This window comes from Nycticebus coucang, chromosome 1 (assembly GCF_027406575.1).
Source record: "Nycticebus coucang isolate mNycCou1 chromosome 1, mNycCou1.pri, whole genome shotgun sequence".
Classification (NCBI taxonomy): Eukaryota; Metazoa; Chordata; class Mammalia; order Primates; family Lorisidae; genus Nycticebus; species Nycticebus coucang.
The window spans coordinates 14404786-14425102 of NC_069780.1; the positions used below are offsets into that span (position 1 = coordinate 14404786).

The window sequence follows — 20317 nt, forward strand, 5'->3', positions numbered from 1 at the left end:
ATATATACTCTTCTAATTTCACACAATCGTGAAAAGTTGTAACTCTATGTGTATATAAAATGATTCATTCTAGGAAGGATCAAAGACATGGTCAGGGAAGCCACAATTGGAGGTCTTCTGATTCATATAAAGTGACCACACTCCCATGCTTCAGAAAGGGATATTCAAGGATTATTAGGCAGTCTCCCTTGCAAAGTCAACGGCAGCCTGAGGGCTGAAAGTATGTCCTCACCTAGACAGCTGCACATTCTAAGAAATGAAACCTACAGTAAATACAGAAAAAACTTTCATACCTTTCAGTTATTTTCTGAACTGTCATGCTTTCAACTTGGGTTATTATTTTTTAAAACACATTACAAAATCACCTGATCTTTTATTGAGCACTTCTTCTGGACTAGACATTCTAAGTGCTTTTATGCATTAACTTATTTAACCCTCTCAACAATCTTATGTATTAGGTACATTATTCCCACTTTATAGATGAGGAATTGACGTACAATATGGTACAATTACAACTTGCTGAGGATTATCCAGCTTACACAATGGTAAAGGCAGGACTTCATCTCAGGGGGTCTAATTTCTCTACCCATGCACTTAACCTTTACTGCCCCAAACAGTAATTTGATGTTTAGCTACAATGGACTCCTTTTCTTTCTTTTTCTGTTAATTGTAGCACAGTGAGTATCTACTTTTACTTAATACATAATTTGTAATCTTCCCAATAGTTACACATTTGTAATGGTGTCTGAATAATGAATAGGCTTCGTGTGGGTTGAGTACCCCTTATTCAAAATGCCTGGGACAAAAAAAGTTTAAGATTTCACATTTTTTCAGATTTTAGAAATGTTTGCATATATTTTAATACATCATAAGGTATCTTGGAATATTATGCAGCCTTAAAGAAAGGTAGAGACTTTACCCTTTTTCATGTTTACATGGATGGAGCTGGAACATACTCTTCTTAGCAAAGTTTCTCAAGAATGGAAGAGAAAGGGGCGGAGACAAGATGGCTGACTGAAGCCAGCTTTCCACAGAGGCTCCCATCCAGAAGGAGAGTTAAAGGACAGAAATTTAGCAAGTAACCGGCGGATTAGAGCTGCGCCAACAGAGAAGGTTGAAGAACGCACATCAACCCTGCTGAGGCGAGCTGCGACCCCAAGGATACAAACAAAAGGTACAAAATCCATCACCAAGTGGATGAAAGTCCCCTCCCCCATGAGAACAGCTCAGAGTACCCCATAAACAAACAAGCAGAGTTCAAAAGTTCTCCCATTATACTCCACGAGAGAGACCCTCTAAAAACAGGACCTACTTCCCCTACGACGGTGCCATGGCCCTCTCCTGCAAGGCATAAAGCTGTGTAAAACGGTATATATTCTCTACCTGCAATTCTGAGCTCCCAGCATGCCCCCCCACTCTCACTCTGAGGTCTGGAGGCCTGTCCCCAAGGAGTCCAGATTCTTGGGTGATTTCTCGAGGGGTGTGGACAGGGCCTGGACTGCAGTTAGTCAGTGCTGATTCTGTGGCATGGGAGTGAGGTGAGGACAGTCAGCTGAGAGAGAACCACATTGGAGAGGCGGTGCCCAGAGGTGCAGAACAGCAGTCGTTTTTAGCAATAACAGAGCTCATCCCTGGATATTCTGGAGTCACACCCCCTGTCTCTCTGGGCAACCAGAGGAGGCTAGGTTCCTCTCAGGCGGTAACCACCGCGGAACAGATCTGGGATGGAAATGCAGGCCCCATAAGTAAAGGGTTTGCCTGAGGCGGTACTGGCCTGGGTGGAGTGCGGGGACTAGAAAACGCATGCTCAGAGCTGGGAGATTCCCAGGCGGGGCTTACCGAAAGGACTGCTTTACTGAGCCTAAGACATACCCAGCACTCAGGGGATAATCAGCCTATAGACAAAGGAAGGCAGGAGGTTAGAACTGACAGTTAACCGTGCTGAGAAAACAAACAAACTGCAGGAGCAAAGACAGGGCCTGAGGCGCAGATCTGCGAACTCAACACAGGGGAATTCAGCCGGGACAGAAACAAATTCCTCAAAGTTGTTCTCTTCTGTCAGTAACATAAATAAGGGGAAGGGCTGGAACTGAGAGAACACCACCAGCCTCCATCATGCGCCCGCGGTCGTCAGGCCTCACCTCCCCCTGCCAGATAGAGGCAGAAAGCAGCGGCCTGGTTTAGGAGACGAAGATTTCCTTGTGATTCAGGGAGGTGCAAATCCCTACAGTATCTGCTCATCGGAGGCAACTGGGTCACAGGCCTCCGAGGTTATCAGTGACTGGATGAGACAGAGGTGCAAGGTAAGGAAGGAGACATCAACCTTCCCACACTGATCTATTTGCTGGGTGGGTCCTCCTGACATCATGGAGCACTGGAACAAGTTATATTTCAGTTGTCAGCAGACCCCTGCAATCTAGATGCCAGAGACCTTTTCAACTCTTCCACCTGAGACAGGTGCTGACTGAGACAATTGATTTGGACCTTTTGAACTGAGCCAATCACCCAAGAAATATGCAAGTGGTGCCCTGGGTGTGTAGTTGTAGGAAGCTTTGATTTTCCTATTCCAATTGTTGCCTGTTGAAGGGTGTGGTGACTTTAATTGCTAGCATTTCACCACAACTGAGACTTCAACCCAGAGTAACTGTTTCACTAGGGTCAGACAGAGGTCAGCTGAAAACAAGACAGAGCCACTTAGCCCCACCACACCAAACAGGACCCCAGTTTCACAGACCGTACCACTACACAGGTCCTCGGCAAAGCTCCAGGGGAAAGGTCAAATGGTATAAAATAATAATGGGGTGGAATCAGTGGAAAAACTCTGGTAACATGAATAACGAGAGTAGATCAACCTCCAAAAGGAAAGATATAGCAGAAGTAACTGAAGATCCCATTCATAAACAGATGGCCAAGATGTCAGAAATCGAATTCAGAATTTGGATTGCAAACAAGCTTAATAGAATGGAGGAAAATTTGGAATTCGAAATTTGAGGAGCAATTCAAAAGTTGGAATTCGAAATTCGAGGAGCAATTCAAAAGTTCTTTCAAGAATTCAATGAATTTAAGACAAACCCACCAAAGATTTTGACACATTGAAGCAAAAATTTGCAGTCCTCAAAGACCTGAAAACTACAGTAGAATCCCTCAGTAACAGAGTGGAGCAAGCAGAGGAAAGAATTTCTGACATTGAAGACAAAGCCTTTGGATGCTCCCAAAATCTCAAAGAAGAAGAGAAATGGAGAACAAAAACGGATCAGTCTTTCAGAGCGTGATGAGATAATTCGAAGAAGGCTAATATCCGCCTCACTGGAATCCCTGAAAGCGATGAAGTGGCTTTGCAAGGCACAGAGGCCCTTCTCCATGAAATTATGAAACAGAATTCTCCAGACATGCCAGGAGATTCTGAAATTCAGATAGCAGACAGTTTCAGAACCCCAGCATGACTCAACCAAAATAAGACATCCCCCAGGCACATCATAATTAACTTCACTAAAATTAATATTTAGGACAAAATTCTGAAAGCAGCCAGATGTAAGACAATCATTACCTATAAAGGGAAGAATATTAGAATGACTGCAGATCTCTCTGCTGAAACTTTTCAAGACAGAAGACGGTGGTCATCGACTTTCAATCTCCTAAAACAAAATAACTTTCAATCCAGGATCCTGTATCCAGCTAAACTGAGTTTCATTTATGATACAGAAATTAAATACTTTAATGACATTCATATGTTGAAGAAATTTGCCATAACCAAACCAGCTCTTCAGGATATTCTGAGACCTATCCTCTATAATGACCAGTCCAAACCTCTACCACAAAAAATAACTCACTCAGAAACTTTTGATCAAACTCCAACTTCAACAGTGGCGAAAGGATTAAAAATGTCCACGGGACTTTCGAAAAACTCGATACCTAAAATTTTACCAGACTTATCAATATTCTCCCTTAATGTGAACGGCTTAAACTGTCCTCTAAAGAGGCACAGGTTAGCTGACTGGATACAAAAACTCATGCCAGATAATTGCTGCATACAAGAATCACATCTTACCTTAAAAGATAAATATAGACTCAGGGTGAAAGGATGGTCGTCCATATTTCAGGCAAATGGCAATCAGAAAAAAGCAGGTGTTGCAATTCTATTTGCAGACACAATAGGATTTAAACCAAGAGAAGTAAGGAAGAATAAGAATGGTCACTTCATATTTGTTAAGGGTAATACTCAATATGATGAGATTTCAATTATTAATATTTATGCACCCAACCACAATGTGCCTCAATTTATAAGAGAAACTCTAACAGACATGAGCAACTTGATTTCCTCCAGCTCCATAATAGTCAGAGATTTCAACACTCCTTTGGCAGTGCTGGATAGATCCTCCAATAAGAAGCTGAGCAAAGAAATTTTAGATTTAAACCTAACTATCAAACATTTGGATTTAGCAGACATCTACAGAACATTTCATCCCAACAAAACTGAATATACATACTTCTCATCAGCCCACGGAACATACCCCAAAATTGATTACATCTTAGGTCACAAGTCTAACCTCAGTAAATTTAAAGGAATAGAAATTATTCCTTGCATCTTCTTGGACCACCATGGAATAAAAGTTGAACTCAGTAACAACAGGAATCTGCATACTCATACAAAAACATGGAAGTTAAATAACCTTATGCTGAATGATAGCTGGGTCAGAGATGACATTAAGAAGGAAATTACCAAAATTTTGGAACAAAATGACAATGAAGACACGAATTATCAGAACTTCTGGGATACCACAAAGGCAGTCCTAAGAGGGAAATTTATAGCACTGCAAGCCTTCCTCAAAAGAACGGAAAGAGAGGAAGTGAACAACTTAATGGAACATCTCAAGCAACTGGAAAAGGAAGAACATTCCAACCCCAAACCCAGTAGAAGAAAAGAAATAACCAAAATAAGAGCAGAATTAAATGAAATTGAAAATAAAAGAATTATACAACAGATCAATAAATCAAAAAGTTGGTTTTCTGAAAAGGTCAATAAAATAGATGAACCTTTGGCTAACCTAACCAGGAAAAAAAGAGTAAAATCTCTAATTTCATCAATCAGAAATGACAAAGAGGAAATAACAAAAGACTCCTCAGAAATTCAAAAAATCCTTAATGAATATTACAAGAAACTTTATTCTCAGAAATATGAAAATCTGAAGGAAATTGACCAATACTTGGAACCACGTCACCTTCCAAGACTTAGCCAGAATCAAGTGGAAATGTTGAACAGGCCTATATCAAGTTCTGAAATAGCATCAACCATACAAAATCTCTCTAAAAAGAAAAGCCCAGGACCAGACAGCTTCACGTCAGAATTCTACCAAACCTTTAAAGTGGAACTAGTACCTACATGACTCAACCTGTTCCAAAATATAGAAAAAGAAGGAAGACTACCCAACACTTCTATGAAGCAAACATCACCCTAATCCCCAAACCAGGAAAAGACCCAACAAGAAAAGAAAATTATAGACCAATATCACTAATGAATATAGATGCAAAAATATTCAACAAGATCCTAACAAACAGAATCCAACAACACATCAAACAAATTATACAACATAACTAAGTCAGTTTTATTCCAGGGTCTGAAGGCTGGTTCAATGTATGTAAATCTATAAATATAATTCAGCACATAAACAAATTAAAGAACAAAGACCATATGATTCCCTGAATTGATGCAGAAAAAGCTTTTGATAATATCCAGCATCCCTTCATGATCAGAACACTGAAGAAAATTGGTATAGAAGGGACATTTCTTAAATGGATAGAGGCCTTCTACAACAAATCCACAGCAATATCGTATTCAATGAAGTTAAATTGAAATCATTTCCACTTAGATCAGGAACCAGACAAGGTTGCCCGTTGTCTCCACTGCTCTTTAACGTTGTAATGGAAGTTTTAGCCATCATAATTAGGGAAGAAAAAGCGATCAAGGGTATCCATATAGGGTCAGAAGAGATCAAACTTTCGCTCTTCACAGATGATATGATTGTATATCTGGAAAACACTAGGAATTCTACTATAAAACTCTTAGAAGTGATCAAGGAATACAGCAGCGTCTCAGGTTACAAAATCAACATTCATAAATCAGTAGCCTTTATATATCAACAATAGTCAAGCTGAAAAAACAGTTAAGGAATCTATTCCATTCACAGTAGTGCCGATGAAGATGAAATATTTGGGAGTTTACCTAACAAAGGACATGAAAGATCTGTATAAAGAGAACTATGAAACTCTAAGAAAAGAAATAGCTGAATATGTTAACAAATGGAAAAACATAGCGTGCTCATAGCTGGGAAGAATCAACATTGTTAAAATGTCTGTATTACACAAAGCAATATACAATTTTAATGCAGTCCCTATTAAAGCTCCACTGTCATAGTTTAAAGATCTTGAAAAAACAATACTTCGTTTTATATGGAATGAGAAAAAGCCTCGAATAGCCAAGACATTACTCAGAAATAAAAACAAAGCAGGAGGAATCCCGCTACCAGACCTCAGATTATACTACAAATCGATAGTGATCAAAACAGCATGGTACTGGCACAAAAACAGAGAAGTAGATGTCTGGAACAGAATAAAGAACCAAGAGATGAATCCAGCTACTTACCGTTATCTGATCTTTGACAAGCCAATTAAAAACATTCAGTGGGGAAAAGATTCCCTATTAACAAATCGTGCTGGGTGAACTGGCTGGCAACCTGTAGAAGACTGAAACTGGACCCACACGTTTCACCATTAACTAAGAGAGACTCTCATTGGATTAAAGTTCTAAAGTTAAGACATGAAACTATAAAAATACTAGAAGCAAGTGCAGGGAAAACTCTTGAAGAAATCGGTTTGGGCGAATAATTTATGAGGTAGACCCCTGGGCAATTGAAGCAGCTTCAAAAATACACTACTGGGACCTGATCAAACTAAAAGCTTCTACACAGCCAAGAACACAGTAAGTAAAGCAAGCAAACAGCCCTCAGAATGGGAGAAGATATTTGCAGGTTATATCTCCGACAAAGGTTTAATAACCAGAATCCACAGAGAACTCAAACATATAAGCAAGAAAAGAACAAGTGATCCCATCACAGGCTGGGCAAGGGACTTGAAGAGAAACTTCTCTGAAGAACACAGGCACACGGCCTACAGACATATGAAAAAATGCTCATCATCCTTAATCATCAGAGAAATGCAAATTAAAACTACTCTGAGATATCATCTAATCTAGTAAGATTAGCCCATATCACAAAATCCGAAGACCAGAGTTGTTGGCGTGGATGTGGAGAAAAGGGAACACTTCTACAGTGCTGGTCGGAATGCAAACAATACATTCCTTTTGGAAATATGTTTGGAGAACACTTAGAGATCTAAAAATAGATCTGCCATTCAATCCTATAATTCCTCTACTAGGTATATACTCAGAAAACCAAAAATTACATTATAACAAAGATATTTGTACCAGAATGTTTTCTGCAGCCCAATTCATAATTGCTAAGTCATGGAAAAAGCCCAAGTGCCCATCAATCCACAAATGGATTAATAAATTGTAGTATATGTACACCATGGAATATTATGCAGGCTTAAAGAAAGATGGAGACTTTACCTCTTTCATATTCTTCTTAGTAAAGTATCTCAAGAATGGAAGAAAAGTATCCAATGTACTCAGCCCTACTATGAAACTAATTTATGGCTTTCACATGAAAGCTATAACCCAGTTATAACCTAAGAATATGGGGAAGGGGGAGAGGGAGGGGAGGGGGGAAAGATGAGCAGAGGGAGGGTTATGGGTGGGATTACAAATTACGGTGCATCTTACAAGGGTACATGTGAAACTTAGTAAATGTAGAATATAAATGTGTTAACACAATAACTAAGAAAATGCCTGGAAGGCTATGTTAACCAGTGTGATGAAAATATGTGAAACAGTCTATAAAACCAGTGTATGGTGGCCCATGATTGCATTAATGTACACAGCTATGATTTAATAGAAAAAAAAAAAAGAGTGGAAGAAAAAGTATCCAATGTACTTTGCCCTACTATGAAACTAATTTGAAGGCTATATCCCAATTATAGCCTAATAATATGGAGAAAAGGGAAAGGGAGGGGAGGGGAGGGGGGAGGGTGGGTGGTAATTGGTGAGACCACATCTACGGTGCATCTTACAAGGGTACCTGTGAAACTTATTTAAACGTAGAATATAAATGTCTTAACACAATAACTAAGAAAATGCCAGGAAGGCTATGTTAAGCAGTGTGATGAAAATATTTCAAATTTTGTATATAAAACCAGTACATTGTACCCCATGATTGCATTAATGTACACAGCTATGATTTAATAAAAAAAGAAAGAAAAAAGGAAGTTATCTTGGGGATGGGACCCAAGTGTAAACACAAAATTCATTTATGTTTGTCATATATATATGTATAAGATATATTCACATACACCCTAAAGATTATGCTCAACCTGTATATATAGTCACTTTTTTGATATGTATGGCTTCAGAAATTGTAAGGATTTTGTTGTACATAACTATGTCTTGAAAGACAAGAAATACATAATCTGTGTGTAATAAACTATAAAAACAGTATAGTTCTTTCATTATTCTGCAACCAGTAAATTTCCATATTAAATAGTATTTGGTTTCTATGTCCTGTAAAATTTAATAAAATATATTTAAATACACAATAGTAATTCATACCAACAAAAAGATTTAAAAATTTTTTTCTTAAAAAAAAATCTTATAACTTAGCCTGGAGATTAAGTGCAATGGCTAGAGCCAGAGTGCCTGGGGTCAAACTACACTACAAATATTTTACCATACCAGTTACTGAATCTTTCTGTGTCACAGTTTCCTCTTACACTTATATGGCAAGTGCCTACCTTATAATCTCAGCACTGTAATCAATATTCAAAACATACTGGGAGAAATGTATGACACGCATTATTTTATTGGTGAGGAAGTTGAGTTTAAAGGAACATGTACAAAATATCACAGAGAAGGATTGTGACAGAGGTTAGAAAAACCACTGCTTAAGAATCCTCAGTCCAATACTCTATTATATTATGTACTTCCGGACAGGCCAAGCTCCTACTTCCTCAAAATTGCTATCTGTTGGCACTGTGACATTATCACAGCATAATCTCAGTATCTGAAAATTTTCCAACACCACGAATAATTTCACTTCCTATTTACATGAATAAATGTTGACGAGTAGTAAACACCAAAATTACAATATGTGGATGCTGCATGATTTGACAAAATTTTCAGCTACATATTCTTATATTTGCATAAATGATACATACAATTAAAATTGTGCAGATTTACAAAGATTTACAAAGCAGATTTACAAAGTATGATATACCATGAAATTTCGGATTTGTGCACAAATATTAATAATTACAGCAGATTTACAAAGTATGATATACCATGAAATTTCGGATTTGCGCACAAATATTAATAATTACAAATTCAATCACAAAGGTCTGTGGTATGTGTCAACTGAATGGAGCAAAAGTGGACATTTAAATTGAGATCTTAACTGCTCTGTACTGCCTTCCAACACTGCCTGACACCCTCAAAGCAGAATGCCAGAGCTGGCTCACACTCATCCTCCAGAGTCAACTGCCACATTTTTTTATAAATTTTGTGGGCTAGTTGTTAAACACACAATCAAAAATTGAAAATTAAGTTACATAAACTTACAACCAAACAAATTATTTACTTATTTTTAGTTTTCTGGAGATGGTGTCTCATTCTGTCACCCAGGCTTGACCATAGCTCACTGCAGCCTCAAATGCCTGGATTCAAGCGATCCTCCGACCTCACCCTTCCACGTAATTGAACTACAGGTAAGCGCCACCACACTAGGCTAATTTATTATTGTTTAGAGACGGGTCTTTCTTTGCTACCCAGCTGGTCTCAAACTCCTGGCCTGAAGTGAACCCTCCCATCTGAGCCTCCTGAGTAGATGGGATTACAGGCTTGAGCCACTGTGCTTGATCCTAAATAAGCACATCTTGGCTGCCACACATCTCTTCCCAATGAATATCCAGCAGCACATCACTTCCCTGGACTGTGCCACAGCGGGAGTATTTAAACCAGGGGAACCAGCACAACCAACACATTAGGGCCCTCTGCTGACCAACTCCAGTCTGAAAGTCAGTTATTCACCAGAACAACACGGCCTCACAATCACAGTCAGTCAATAACCTCTTGTTGGTTCTACCTACCACTATTTTAAAGATCAAATTAAGAAGTTACCAAAAAAGGAGAAAAATATATGCCAAAACAGATGGCAACCTTAACATCTTTGGAAGCCATCTGTTTTCTCCCAACAATTACTTCAAATATACAAATATCCTTCCAATATTGACACTCTCATAGATTTCCTTTTTGTCTAGGAGACAAATTGGGGTCAAAATGCATATTTAAAATTGTCATTGTACTCCATCAAACTATGACAAAATATACGGTAATATAAAGAGCTAATTTTTCATTGTTGATATGAAATTTAATTGAATAAAACCAAAGGAAATAAAAGAAATGATAGTCCTTATTATATCTGCGGCTGGAGTGGGATGTGTAGGAGACCAGGCTGTGCCACCTCCAAACAAGAAACTATGGTATAAGGATAACTTTGAACTAAAGGCAAGTGGGAAAAAGCAGATACAAGAAAAGCTCTCTGCCCTAACCCCATATGCCTAAAGCAGAAGATAAATTTAAAAAGGGTTCTGTTTCTTCTCTACCAGGAAGGACAAAGTCTCATCACGGTAAGACAAAGCCAGACCACTATCAGCCTGGAGACGTCACCGGAGGAATGCACATAATAAACTAACCTTTATCTATCATTTATTTGCACCCCAGTTTGTTGTCACTTGTTCCTAGAGTCCTTTCCCTTTGTCTTGTCATGAAAAATCTCCCCTTTGTTGAAGATGCTATATGATAGTCTCCCCACTCCCTAATCCGAAGTTTCGCTTTCTGCAGTCTCAGTTACCTGTGGTCAACCTTGGTCTGAGAATACTGAATGAAAAAGTTCAAAAATAAACAATCCGGAAGTTTTAAATTGCACTTCATTCTGAGTATTATGGTGAAATATCACACAGTTCCAGGCTTCTGTGAATCCTCACTTTGTCCAGCACATCCACACCTGCCCACTGGTCAGTCAATTATTAGAGCCACTATGGAGGTGTCTGGTGCTTGTGTTCAAGTTACCTTTATTTTACTTAATAATGGCCTGAAAGTGCAGGATTGGGGATGCTGTTAATTGTTAATTATGATTGTTGTTAATCTCTAACTATGCCGAATTTATAAATTAAACTTTATCACAGGTGTGTATATATGTATGTTTGGGGGAAAAAACATACAGTGGTCACTACTATCTGCAGTTTCAGGCATCCACTGGGGGTCTTTGAAAATAAAGTGAGGAGAATTCCCTTACAAGCTGCAGCTGTCAGTCACCTCTTTGAGAATTAGTTATTTTTCTCTGAGCATCTCCTGTATAAGCATGAGGTAGACATGTCAATAATCTTCCATTTGTTTTTTTCTTGTCAATCTGTTTTTTGCAACAGTGGTCAGTCTCAGCTGAAAACACAGAGGTTAGAGGAAAAATTACTTTGCCCTCACCTGTGGGTGAGAACACTAGGAGGGAAGTTGGAGAGGAGGAAGGCGGGTCACGAGGGCCTTGGAGGCCAGGGTAAGCATGCTACCAGCTTTCCACCTGTTTATTTTGACATAATTTTAGACTTGAAGAAAAATTACAAAAACAGCTCAAAGAATTCACAGATATCCTCCATCTACTCTCCAAACGTTAACATTGTATGTGATCTCTTTCTCCATTCACTCCCCTTTACCATTAAAAGCTTCAGTGTTTTTCCTAGAAAGGAATTCTCTTCTTGACCCACAGTACAGTGATCAAAATCAGAGAATTAACATTGAAAGAATACAATTATCTAATCTACAGGCCTACTTGTGTTTTTGCCAAATCCCAATAATATCCTTCAGCAAAAGAAAATGCAGGGCCTTGTACTGTATTCACAAATGATTTCAGCCTCTTTACTTTCAAGTGGTCCCTGAATCATTTTTCATTTCAGTTTTCAAGAGTACAGGCCAGTTATTTCAGAGAAAGTCTTTCAATTTGGCTGCATCTGATATTTTCTAATGAGCACACTCAGCTGAATTCCTGGCTGCATTTCTCATCAGGAGGTGCAGGCTCTTCATTTGCCTCATCACCAGCGAAGTTAACTTTGAACATTTGGTCAAATACAGGCGATTGTAAAACTAGTATTTCACCATTTGAAATTAAAAAGTATCTTTTAAGGACATAATTTAAAACTAAGAGAAAGTCCTGTCATTCCTCAAACTTTCTTTTTTTTTTTTTTTTGGTTTTTTGGTTTTTGGCCGGGGCTGGGTTTGAGCCACAGGTGCCGCCCCATTCCTCAAACTTTCATTGACTAGATTCTTTAGCAGCCAGATGACTTTTACCTGAATCAATTATTGTTGTGAAAGTTCAAAACAGTAATTTTCTTTATTTGACTTTCAATAGTAAATAAGAGCTTTTCCTCCTCTCTCATTTATTTGTTCGTTTGAATTTACTTATTTGTTTACTTCTTTTTAAAGGCTAAATTGTTTTCTGTATTATTTAATTTTTGTTTTTTTTTTTGAGACAGTCTCAAGCTGTCACCCTGGGTAGAGTGCCATTGTATCATAGCTCACAGCAACCTCCAACTCGGGCTCAAGCGATCCTCTTGCCTCAGTTTTTCTACTTTTACTAGAGAAGAGGGTCTTGCTTTTGCTCAGGCTGGTCTCGAACTCATGAGCTTGAGCAATCCACCCACCTTGGCCTCCCAGAGTGCTGGGATTACAGGCTGAGCCACCACGCCCAGCCTGTTTAATATCCTTTACTTGTCTATTATCCCTTACTTGCATTTCTTGCATGGTATTTCACAGATGGATAAAACCATGAGCAAATTTAATTGAATAGACAATATATATATATTAAGTGTTTATTAAGGTACTAAACGTCATGAATATACTTTTTAATTTAAAAAATTCCTGTAAGCCAAGACAGTTATTGCAAAGTTTTATCAAAGTTTTATCAGTAATAAGTTAATATACACTGAAAGACATAAATGACTGGAATTTTTCCAAATTTCATCTGTAAAGTTGTAAGGATTTTTTTAGAAATTTGGATTTTTGAAATTTCCCTATCTCTAGTTTAAATATAAATCATTTAAAAAGAGTCTGAAGTTTTTATAATAAAAGAGTAGAAACACACTTACTAAACTTACCCTTAAAATGTCAGTCTTCAACTGCAATTCTGTTGGTGGGGCTGAGTGCATTAACCCTAGGAGAGTGCCCATGTCATCGTCCCCATTTGGAGAGAGCACCAACTGCTGGATCGTCATCAGGGCATGCTGCCGGCACTGAGGGTACTTTACTATATTATGCACACATCTTGCACCTCCAAATTCTCGAAAAATTCCTTAAAGGACAGAGAAAAAGTACCATGTGGGCTAACTTAAAATGTTAAATTATTTAAGTTAGAGACAAGTCAGATGAATTGAAAATCAATCCTTTTTGTAGGTATGCTAAATCAAAGGAACATATAAAACCCACACGTATTTCACTGTCATACAATATAAAACTGCACTGTGGATGCCAGCAAATTCATTTGCACATTTTCCCTAGATTTCGTTAGTCACGATTAACACCTTTATATGTGCACCACATCCAAATTCTCCAAATCGACAACCTTCAGAAATTACACAGGGAGATATTAAAGAGACCTAAAACTGAAATCAACTTGCATAAAACGCTTTCAGACAAACAATACCCAAATAAATGAGATTTAAGCTGAATAAGGTTTTCAAAATAGTAACAAGAAAGGAATGGAATAAATTATTTTACCATAGGAAATGTTACAGGGAACTAAAATTTTTAGGCACACAGGTAGAGCACAAAAACAAAAAAAAAACAAATTCTGCAACAGAAAGCCTCAGTCATAGCACTCCTCCAAAGCCTTCAAAGATTAATTTAATACTCAACCCCTCCCATCCAGAAGTTAAGCAGCATGGCCCAAGTCACACAGGTAACAGGCCACACAACAGGCCACACATCTACGAGGCCCAGCTTCCAAGTGATGACCCTGTTCTCAAACCAAATAATCATCCTTGAGTATATAAAAAAAGGATGAAGTGACTTAAATCACTAGTTAATATTTCCTTTAACTAATTTTTCTACTCTTTCTGATTTTAGAACACCTTGTATACAACTTTACTATAGTTTACAACAAACAGTCTTCCTCTTACTGTCCACGTTTGACCCTTCATAACTCTTGCATTTCTTCTGATTTGTGTGTTTCAATTAATGTTTGTTGAGTGAATAACTCACAGAGCATTTTGCTGCAGCAGCCATAGTTCTATTTAGTGGCTTCCTATTTGCTAACTTAATAAGAATTATATAACCTTGTAGCTAGTCTAAGTCACATGCTTAAGATTTAGTCTATGAGATTTGTGACATCCTTTGATTACACGAAAACTGTGATTAGGTACATCCTGGTAGCCACTGAGGGCCAATTAGATAATCATAATGGTAATATTTTTTAAACACTATGAGCAAAGCACTTTATTAAGTGCCTGAGATCACACGGCTGGTAACATCTTTCTTAAGGAGGAAAAGAAAGACTATAGGAAGAGAACTGTGGGAAAATGTTTGGCACTTTGGGAGATGTATTAAGTACTCTGGGTCTGTGGTCCCCAGTCCTGTGGTCCCTCAGCTGCAGACTGGTATTGGGCCATGGCCCCCACTTAGGCACTGGGCCCACAGCATCATCGCCTAAGTGCCTCCTGCCCCCTCTCTCTTTCCACTCTAGTCTATGGAAAAACATGAAACTAGTTCCTGATGCCAAAAAGGTTCCATCCCCGACCTTTAGGGACCAGGACACACACCAGGGATGAGCGGCAGCCAACAAGCCAAACTTTCCCTGTATTTACGGTCGCTCCCATGGCTGGCATCCCCACCCGATCCCAGCCTCCTGTCTCGTATCTTCCCACCCTCACCCCCTCATCTGTGGAAATATTATCTTCCATGAAACTTTCCCTGTATTTACAGTCGTTGCCCACGGCTGCATCCCCACCTGATCCCAGCCTCCTGTCTCGTATCTTCCCACCCTCACCCACTCATCTGTGGAAATATTATCTTCTGTGAAACTGGTTCCTTGTGCCAAAACGGTTGAGACCACTGCTCTAGGTCTTGTCACCAAAAGCTAACTTGCCCAATAAATTCCTATTAGGATATCTCTATTTATGTTTCTGAGTACCTCAGGCAACTGGAAATAAGATGATGCTGTATTATACCATAGGCAAAATGTTATTATGGTACCTATTAAACTTCATCATCCTCATTGGCATCAGGAACTAGTTTCATGTTTTTCCACAGACTAGAGTGGGAAGGGAGAGGGGACAGGAGGTGGCACTTAGGCGATGATGCTGTGGGCCCAGTGCTTAAGGGAGCCATGGCCCAATACCAGTCTGCAGCTGAGGGACCACAGGGCTGGGGACCACAGACCCAGAGGTTGCAGAGGGAGGAATTGGACAATTCTACTTAATACATCTCCCAAAGTGCCAAACATTTTCCCACAGTTCTCTTCCTATAGTCTTTCTTTTCCTCATTAAGAAAGATGTTACCAGCTATGTGATCTCAGACACTTAAAGAAAGTGCTTTGCTCGTAGTAAGTGTTTAAAAAATATTACCATTATGATTATCTAATTGGCCCTCACTGGCTATGAGGACGTACCTAATCTCCGTTTTTGTGTAATCAAAGGATGTCACAAATCTCATGGGCTGACTCTTAAGCATGTGACCTAGCCTCACTACAAGGATCAGCCTACTAATCTGAACTCACCTCCACCTCACTTATTTCTCTGAATTTTTACTGACCTTGTTGCCTTGTTCTGTTAATGACAGAAACAAGGATAAAAAAAAACTGAGGCTAAAAATAAAATGTTTAATCAACCTCATTTACCTGGGATAGTTTTATCAGAGAATCATTTTTCAGTATTTCCTAAAGGTTCCAGCATTGTACTAAATATCTTTTTAAAAATCATCATATAAAGCAAATATTTTGGAAAAAATCTAAACAAGCAAATTATTTGCATAACAGTACACCTAGAGTCAAAAAGAATACTTTAAACATAAGGCATATAAAAGTACTTTAAACAACATTTCAAACTAGTAACAATGTTATATATCATTAAAATACTTCTTATGGTCAAAAGTATTCCCTTCTTAGGGACATGAGTGTGCCATCATAGATTCAACAGGAGGACTTCAGAAGTGAGACTCGCCAGAGAAGATATAACCAGGTAATCTCCTCCCCAAATCTGTGTGCGTGGCTTTTTTAGTTACCTGCATTTGTGTTTGATCCTTGAAGAAGCACTGTCAAGGTCTCCATAACCAACAAAGCCAGATGTTTTTGGTCTTCAATTGAACTATGATTTCGTGAGTCCCCTTTGAAAAAGGTTCAAAGATCCAAATTACAAAAATGATAAGGTTACTTTTTCTTGATTCAGTTTTAACAAAAGTAGGCTCAAAATAAATGTTAACAGATTTTACTTTGGTATGGCTAGAAACAGTTACCTAACATATAAAAAACAAAAGGCACAAGTTGGAGAGACATGTATATATACACACATATATAGCTCCTTCTCACAGAGGGGTTCCTAATAATGAGGTAAAGAGGAAAATGATAACTTTTATTTAAATCATTAGAAAGGAAAAAAACGTTTATGGATAATGCCACTATTCAACTTATATTAATTCACATTTTACCTACTAATTGCCAGATATTACCATACTTTTATCAGATTTATCAGATAGGTACATAACGATAACACCTGTATATATATAACATTATTAAATACTTATTCACTTGCACTCTCTAATTACTAAAAATATTTTGAGGTAATTACACAATGAATTATATTTACTACAAATAATTAATTAATTGAATAATAATCCAGTTATGTCCAAAAGATTTTTAAAGTCCCCTCTGGGAAGCAGAAAGTAGCAAACACTAATCATGTGAGTCATACGGGTTCCTCTTCAGTTTTACCTTCCTTTAAACTCTCTTCCACTACAGTAACAGAATTTGAGGCTCTCCTTTCACAACTCCCTAACAGAGGCTGAATATAAAAGTCGGCTCTGGATGTTCCCTAGCATGTCACAATAATACACTTTAGGAAGCCATTCAAATCCATAACCAAATGAAAGACAAAACAACAAACATCCTCCCCAGACCCCTTTGTTAAATAAAAATAAAATTACAGAAAATGCTTTACCTTGTTCATTGAGTGCCTGAGTGGGATCCTTCAAGAGGGCAGCATATTTATGTAAAAGGTTTACCATGACCTCCAGAAGGCCCACCTCCCTGAACACATCTTTAAATATGCAGTCATGTCTTGTAAACTTAAGAAGTGTTTTCATGGCAATAATGCTACAGTAGTAAGAAGAGCTGGACTTGAGGAGGATACTAACACTAATAAGCTCTTTACAGGGGATATAATTTAAGCTAAAAACCACAAACTCCAACATCTCAAAGTACTTGTTTTGTACTTCTGGGAGTTTAGAAATCTTCTCTGCAAACTGTGACAGTGTGTGCTGTGACTCTAGTATGAAATAATTGGCATTGTCAGCCATATAAATATTCGTAATGGCATCAAGGATGATTTGGGCAAGGAAGCTGGTTTTTGCTTTTAAAAATGCATTCTGAAGAACTGCAAAGGCCTGGATGTTTCTCACACTGTGACCTAAAATAGAAAAAACAGAACATAAAAGTAGGTGCTATGTGATATTTTAATCACCGCAAATTAGTTTATTTAAAAACATCATGAATTGTAACACTTACAAACTATTTACTGAGAAAACACCCTTTTTTACAAAAGTTCTTAGTTTTCTTCATCACACTCAGATCCTTTAATTAAAAATAACATTGACTGAACCGTTAATTCATCATTGTGAATATTGCAATTCAAGAATAGTATATGTTGAAAAATCAGACTATTCAGAACATATGCAAATTACACTGATCCAGAGTTTGAAAATGTGTGGTGGTGTCACATTTTATTATCTGTTATTTATTATTTATTATTAACATTGACTTTGACTGTAAGAATCGTTATTTCTCAAGTTAAAAAGATTTTGTAGCTGAACAAGTAATAGAACTGAGAGCAGCAAGAATGAAGCAGGAGATCAGGAGGGAAAAAATTCCCTCAATTCCAATTTTCCACTATAATTACACAACTCTAATTTTTTATAAATTTTAACTTAGAAATTTGTTTTCAAGCTAAAAGTATAATTTAATTATATAAATGTTTGTTAAAGCAATTTTCTGACTAGCTACTAATATATTTTTAAATCTTTGATTTCCAAACAGATCAACTGGAAAAAAAAACTCTACATTCATGGCTCATGTGAAGCAAATTAGTGAGAACAAGTACAAAAAAGTTAACATAGAAAGCTGTATTAGAAATACATGAAAACAAGTAGTTTGTCTCTAGAGATTGACCCCAGTTAAACAATTATTAGAAGTTTATGGTATTTGGAACAGTGACCAAAAAATCAATACAGAGTTTTACAGAATAAGCTGGAATTTAGAAAAAGATAAATATGAAACTACAAAAAACATAAAAAGGTTAAAAAGATTCTTCAGAAATCCTGGCTTCAGCATTCTAAAAATACAAAGATTTTAAAAAAATCTTTAGCTTATATTTAAGTTAAATTATCAGGTTTTTATTCCAGGTGGGGCAAATACCAAAAACTTATCTTTATTTCCAGGGTCTTATCCATCTAGATAAGCTGGTTATTGGTTACTTACAGATAATAAAAAGTGGAGATGTCCTCAAAAGAAGAACATCTCACTAGGCTTCTTTTTCAATAACTGATGTGATGACTGAAATCTTACCTAAGTTCAAAGGACTCAGAATAGCCAGAATGATTTTAGAAAGGAAGAACAAAATTGGACTTTATCTTAAAAAGATAAAGCTACAATAATCAAGACAGTGTAGTATTGGCTTAAGGACAGACACACAGATTAATTAAAGAAAATTCACAAAGAGTCCTAGATACATGATCATCCATGGTCTTTTCGAAAGAGGGTCCTGGCATGTTCAGATATAAAGGTAGAAAAAAAATAAATACACACTTTCTACCCTATGTAACAATTAACTTAAAATATATCATAGACCTTAATATAAGAGTTAAAATATAAAACATTGAAGAGAGAAAATATTAGAAGATGAAAACACTGGAAAAGACCAGTGAACTTGGATTAAGTAAAGTTATCTTCAGTAGGGGAAAAATCACCAAAAAATATTTAAAAAATAAAAAATTGGACTTTATCAAAATAAAAACTTTTATCCTTCAAAAGACACTGGTAAGAAAAGTAAAGGCAAGTTAAGAATAGGAGAATCCAAAACATATACTAAACAATGAAGGACTGATAAAGACTTAGCCAGACTATTAAAGAACTATTATATCCCCAATAAAACAGGCAACCCTACTAACCATGGGCACAGAGATATGAACCAAGGTAGAGATACTGCTGGCAACTAAACATGAAAAATGCTAACCTTCGTTAGTCTTTTTAAAAAAACGAAAGTAAAAAATAATAGATGTCTAAAATTAAAAAGACCAACAATACCAAGTGTTACTAGGACATGAAGCAACTAGAACTTTCACACATTGCTGACATGAATGCAAAATGAGACAGCTACTTTGGAAAATAGTTTGGTAGTTTCTCATGAAGTTAAACAGGCTGTTACCACATGACCTAGCAATTCCACTGTCTGATATTTAGCTAAAAGAAATAAAAACACATGTCCACACAGAGACCTGTTTCATATGAGCATCGTAGCTTCACTCACTGCAGTCAAATAAATATCCATTAACCGGTGAATGGACACATAAATTGTGGAATATCCAAACCATGAACTACTACCCAGCATTCAAAAGGATCAAAGTTCTGATATATTCAATAACAAGGATGAATTTCAAAACAATATTCCCCTTAACCATGGTTTCACTTTCTGCAGCTTCAGTTACCCATAGTCCAAAAATACTACATATTAACAAAATAAGAAATGTTATGAGAGACAGAGAGAGTGCACATTCACATAAATTTTACTACGGTATACTGTTATAACTGTTGTGTTTTATAAATAGTTATTACTGTTATTCTTTTTTTGAGACAGGTTATCCACCTCTGTCACCCAAGCTGGAGTACAACAGCATGATCATAGC

At 37.3% G+C, this 20317-nt stretch overlaps 1 protein-coding gene across 6 annotated transcripts in view; it reads right to left on the minus strand.

The window, feature by feature from the left end:
• Positions 1-20317, minus strand: part of WDFY3 (WD repeat and FYVE domain containing 3) — a 312335-nt gene that overhangs the window by 136815 nt on the left and 155203 nt on the right. For all 6 annotated transcript variants that reach the window (XM_053599488.1, XM_053599268.1, XM_053599410.1 and 3 more), the window contains 3 exons: positions 17359-17826; positions 16427-16528; positions 13309-13502 (listed from right to left, as the gene is read on the minus strand). In XM_053599488.1, the coding sequence (XP_053455463.1) occupies positions 13309-13502; positions 16427-16528; positions 17359-17826 (764 nt within the window). The remainder of the gene's footprint in view (positions 1-13308; positions 13503-16426; positions 16529-17358; positions 17827-20317) is intronic.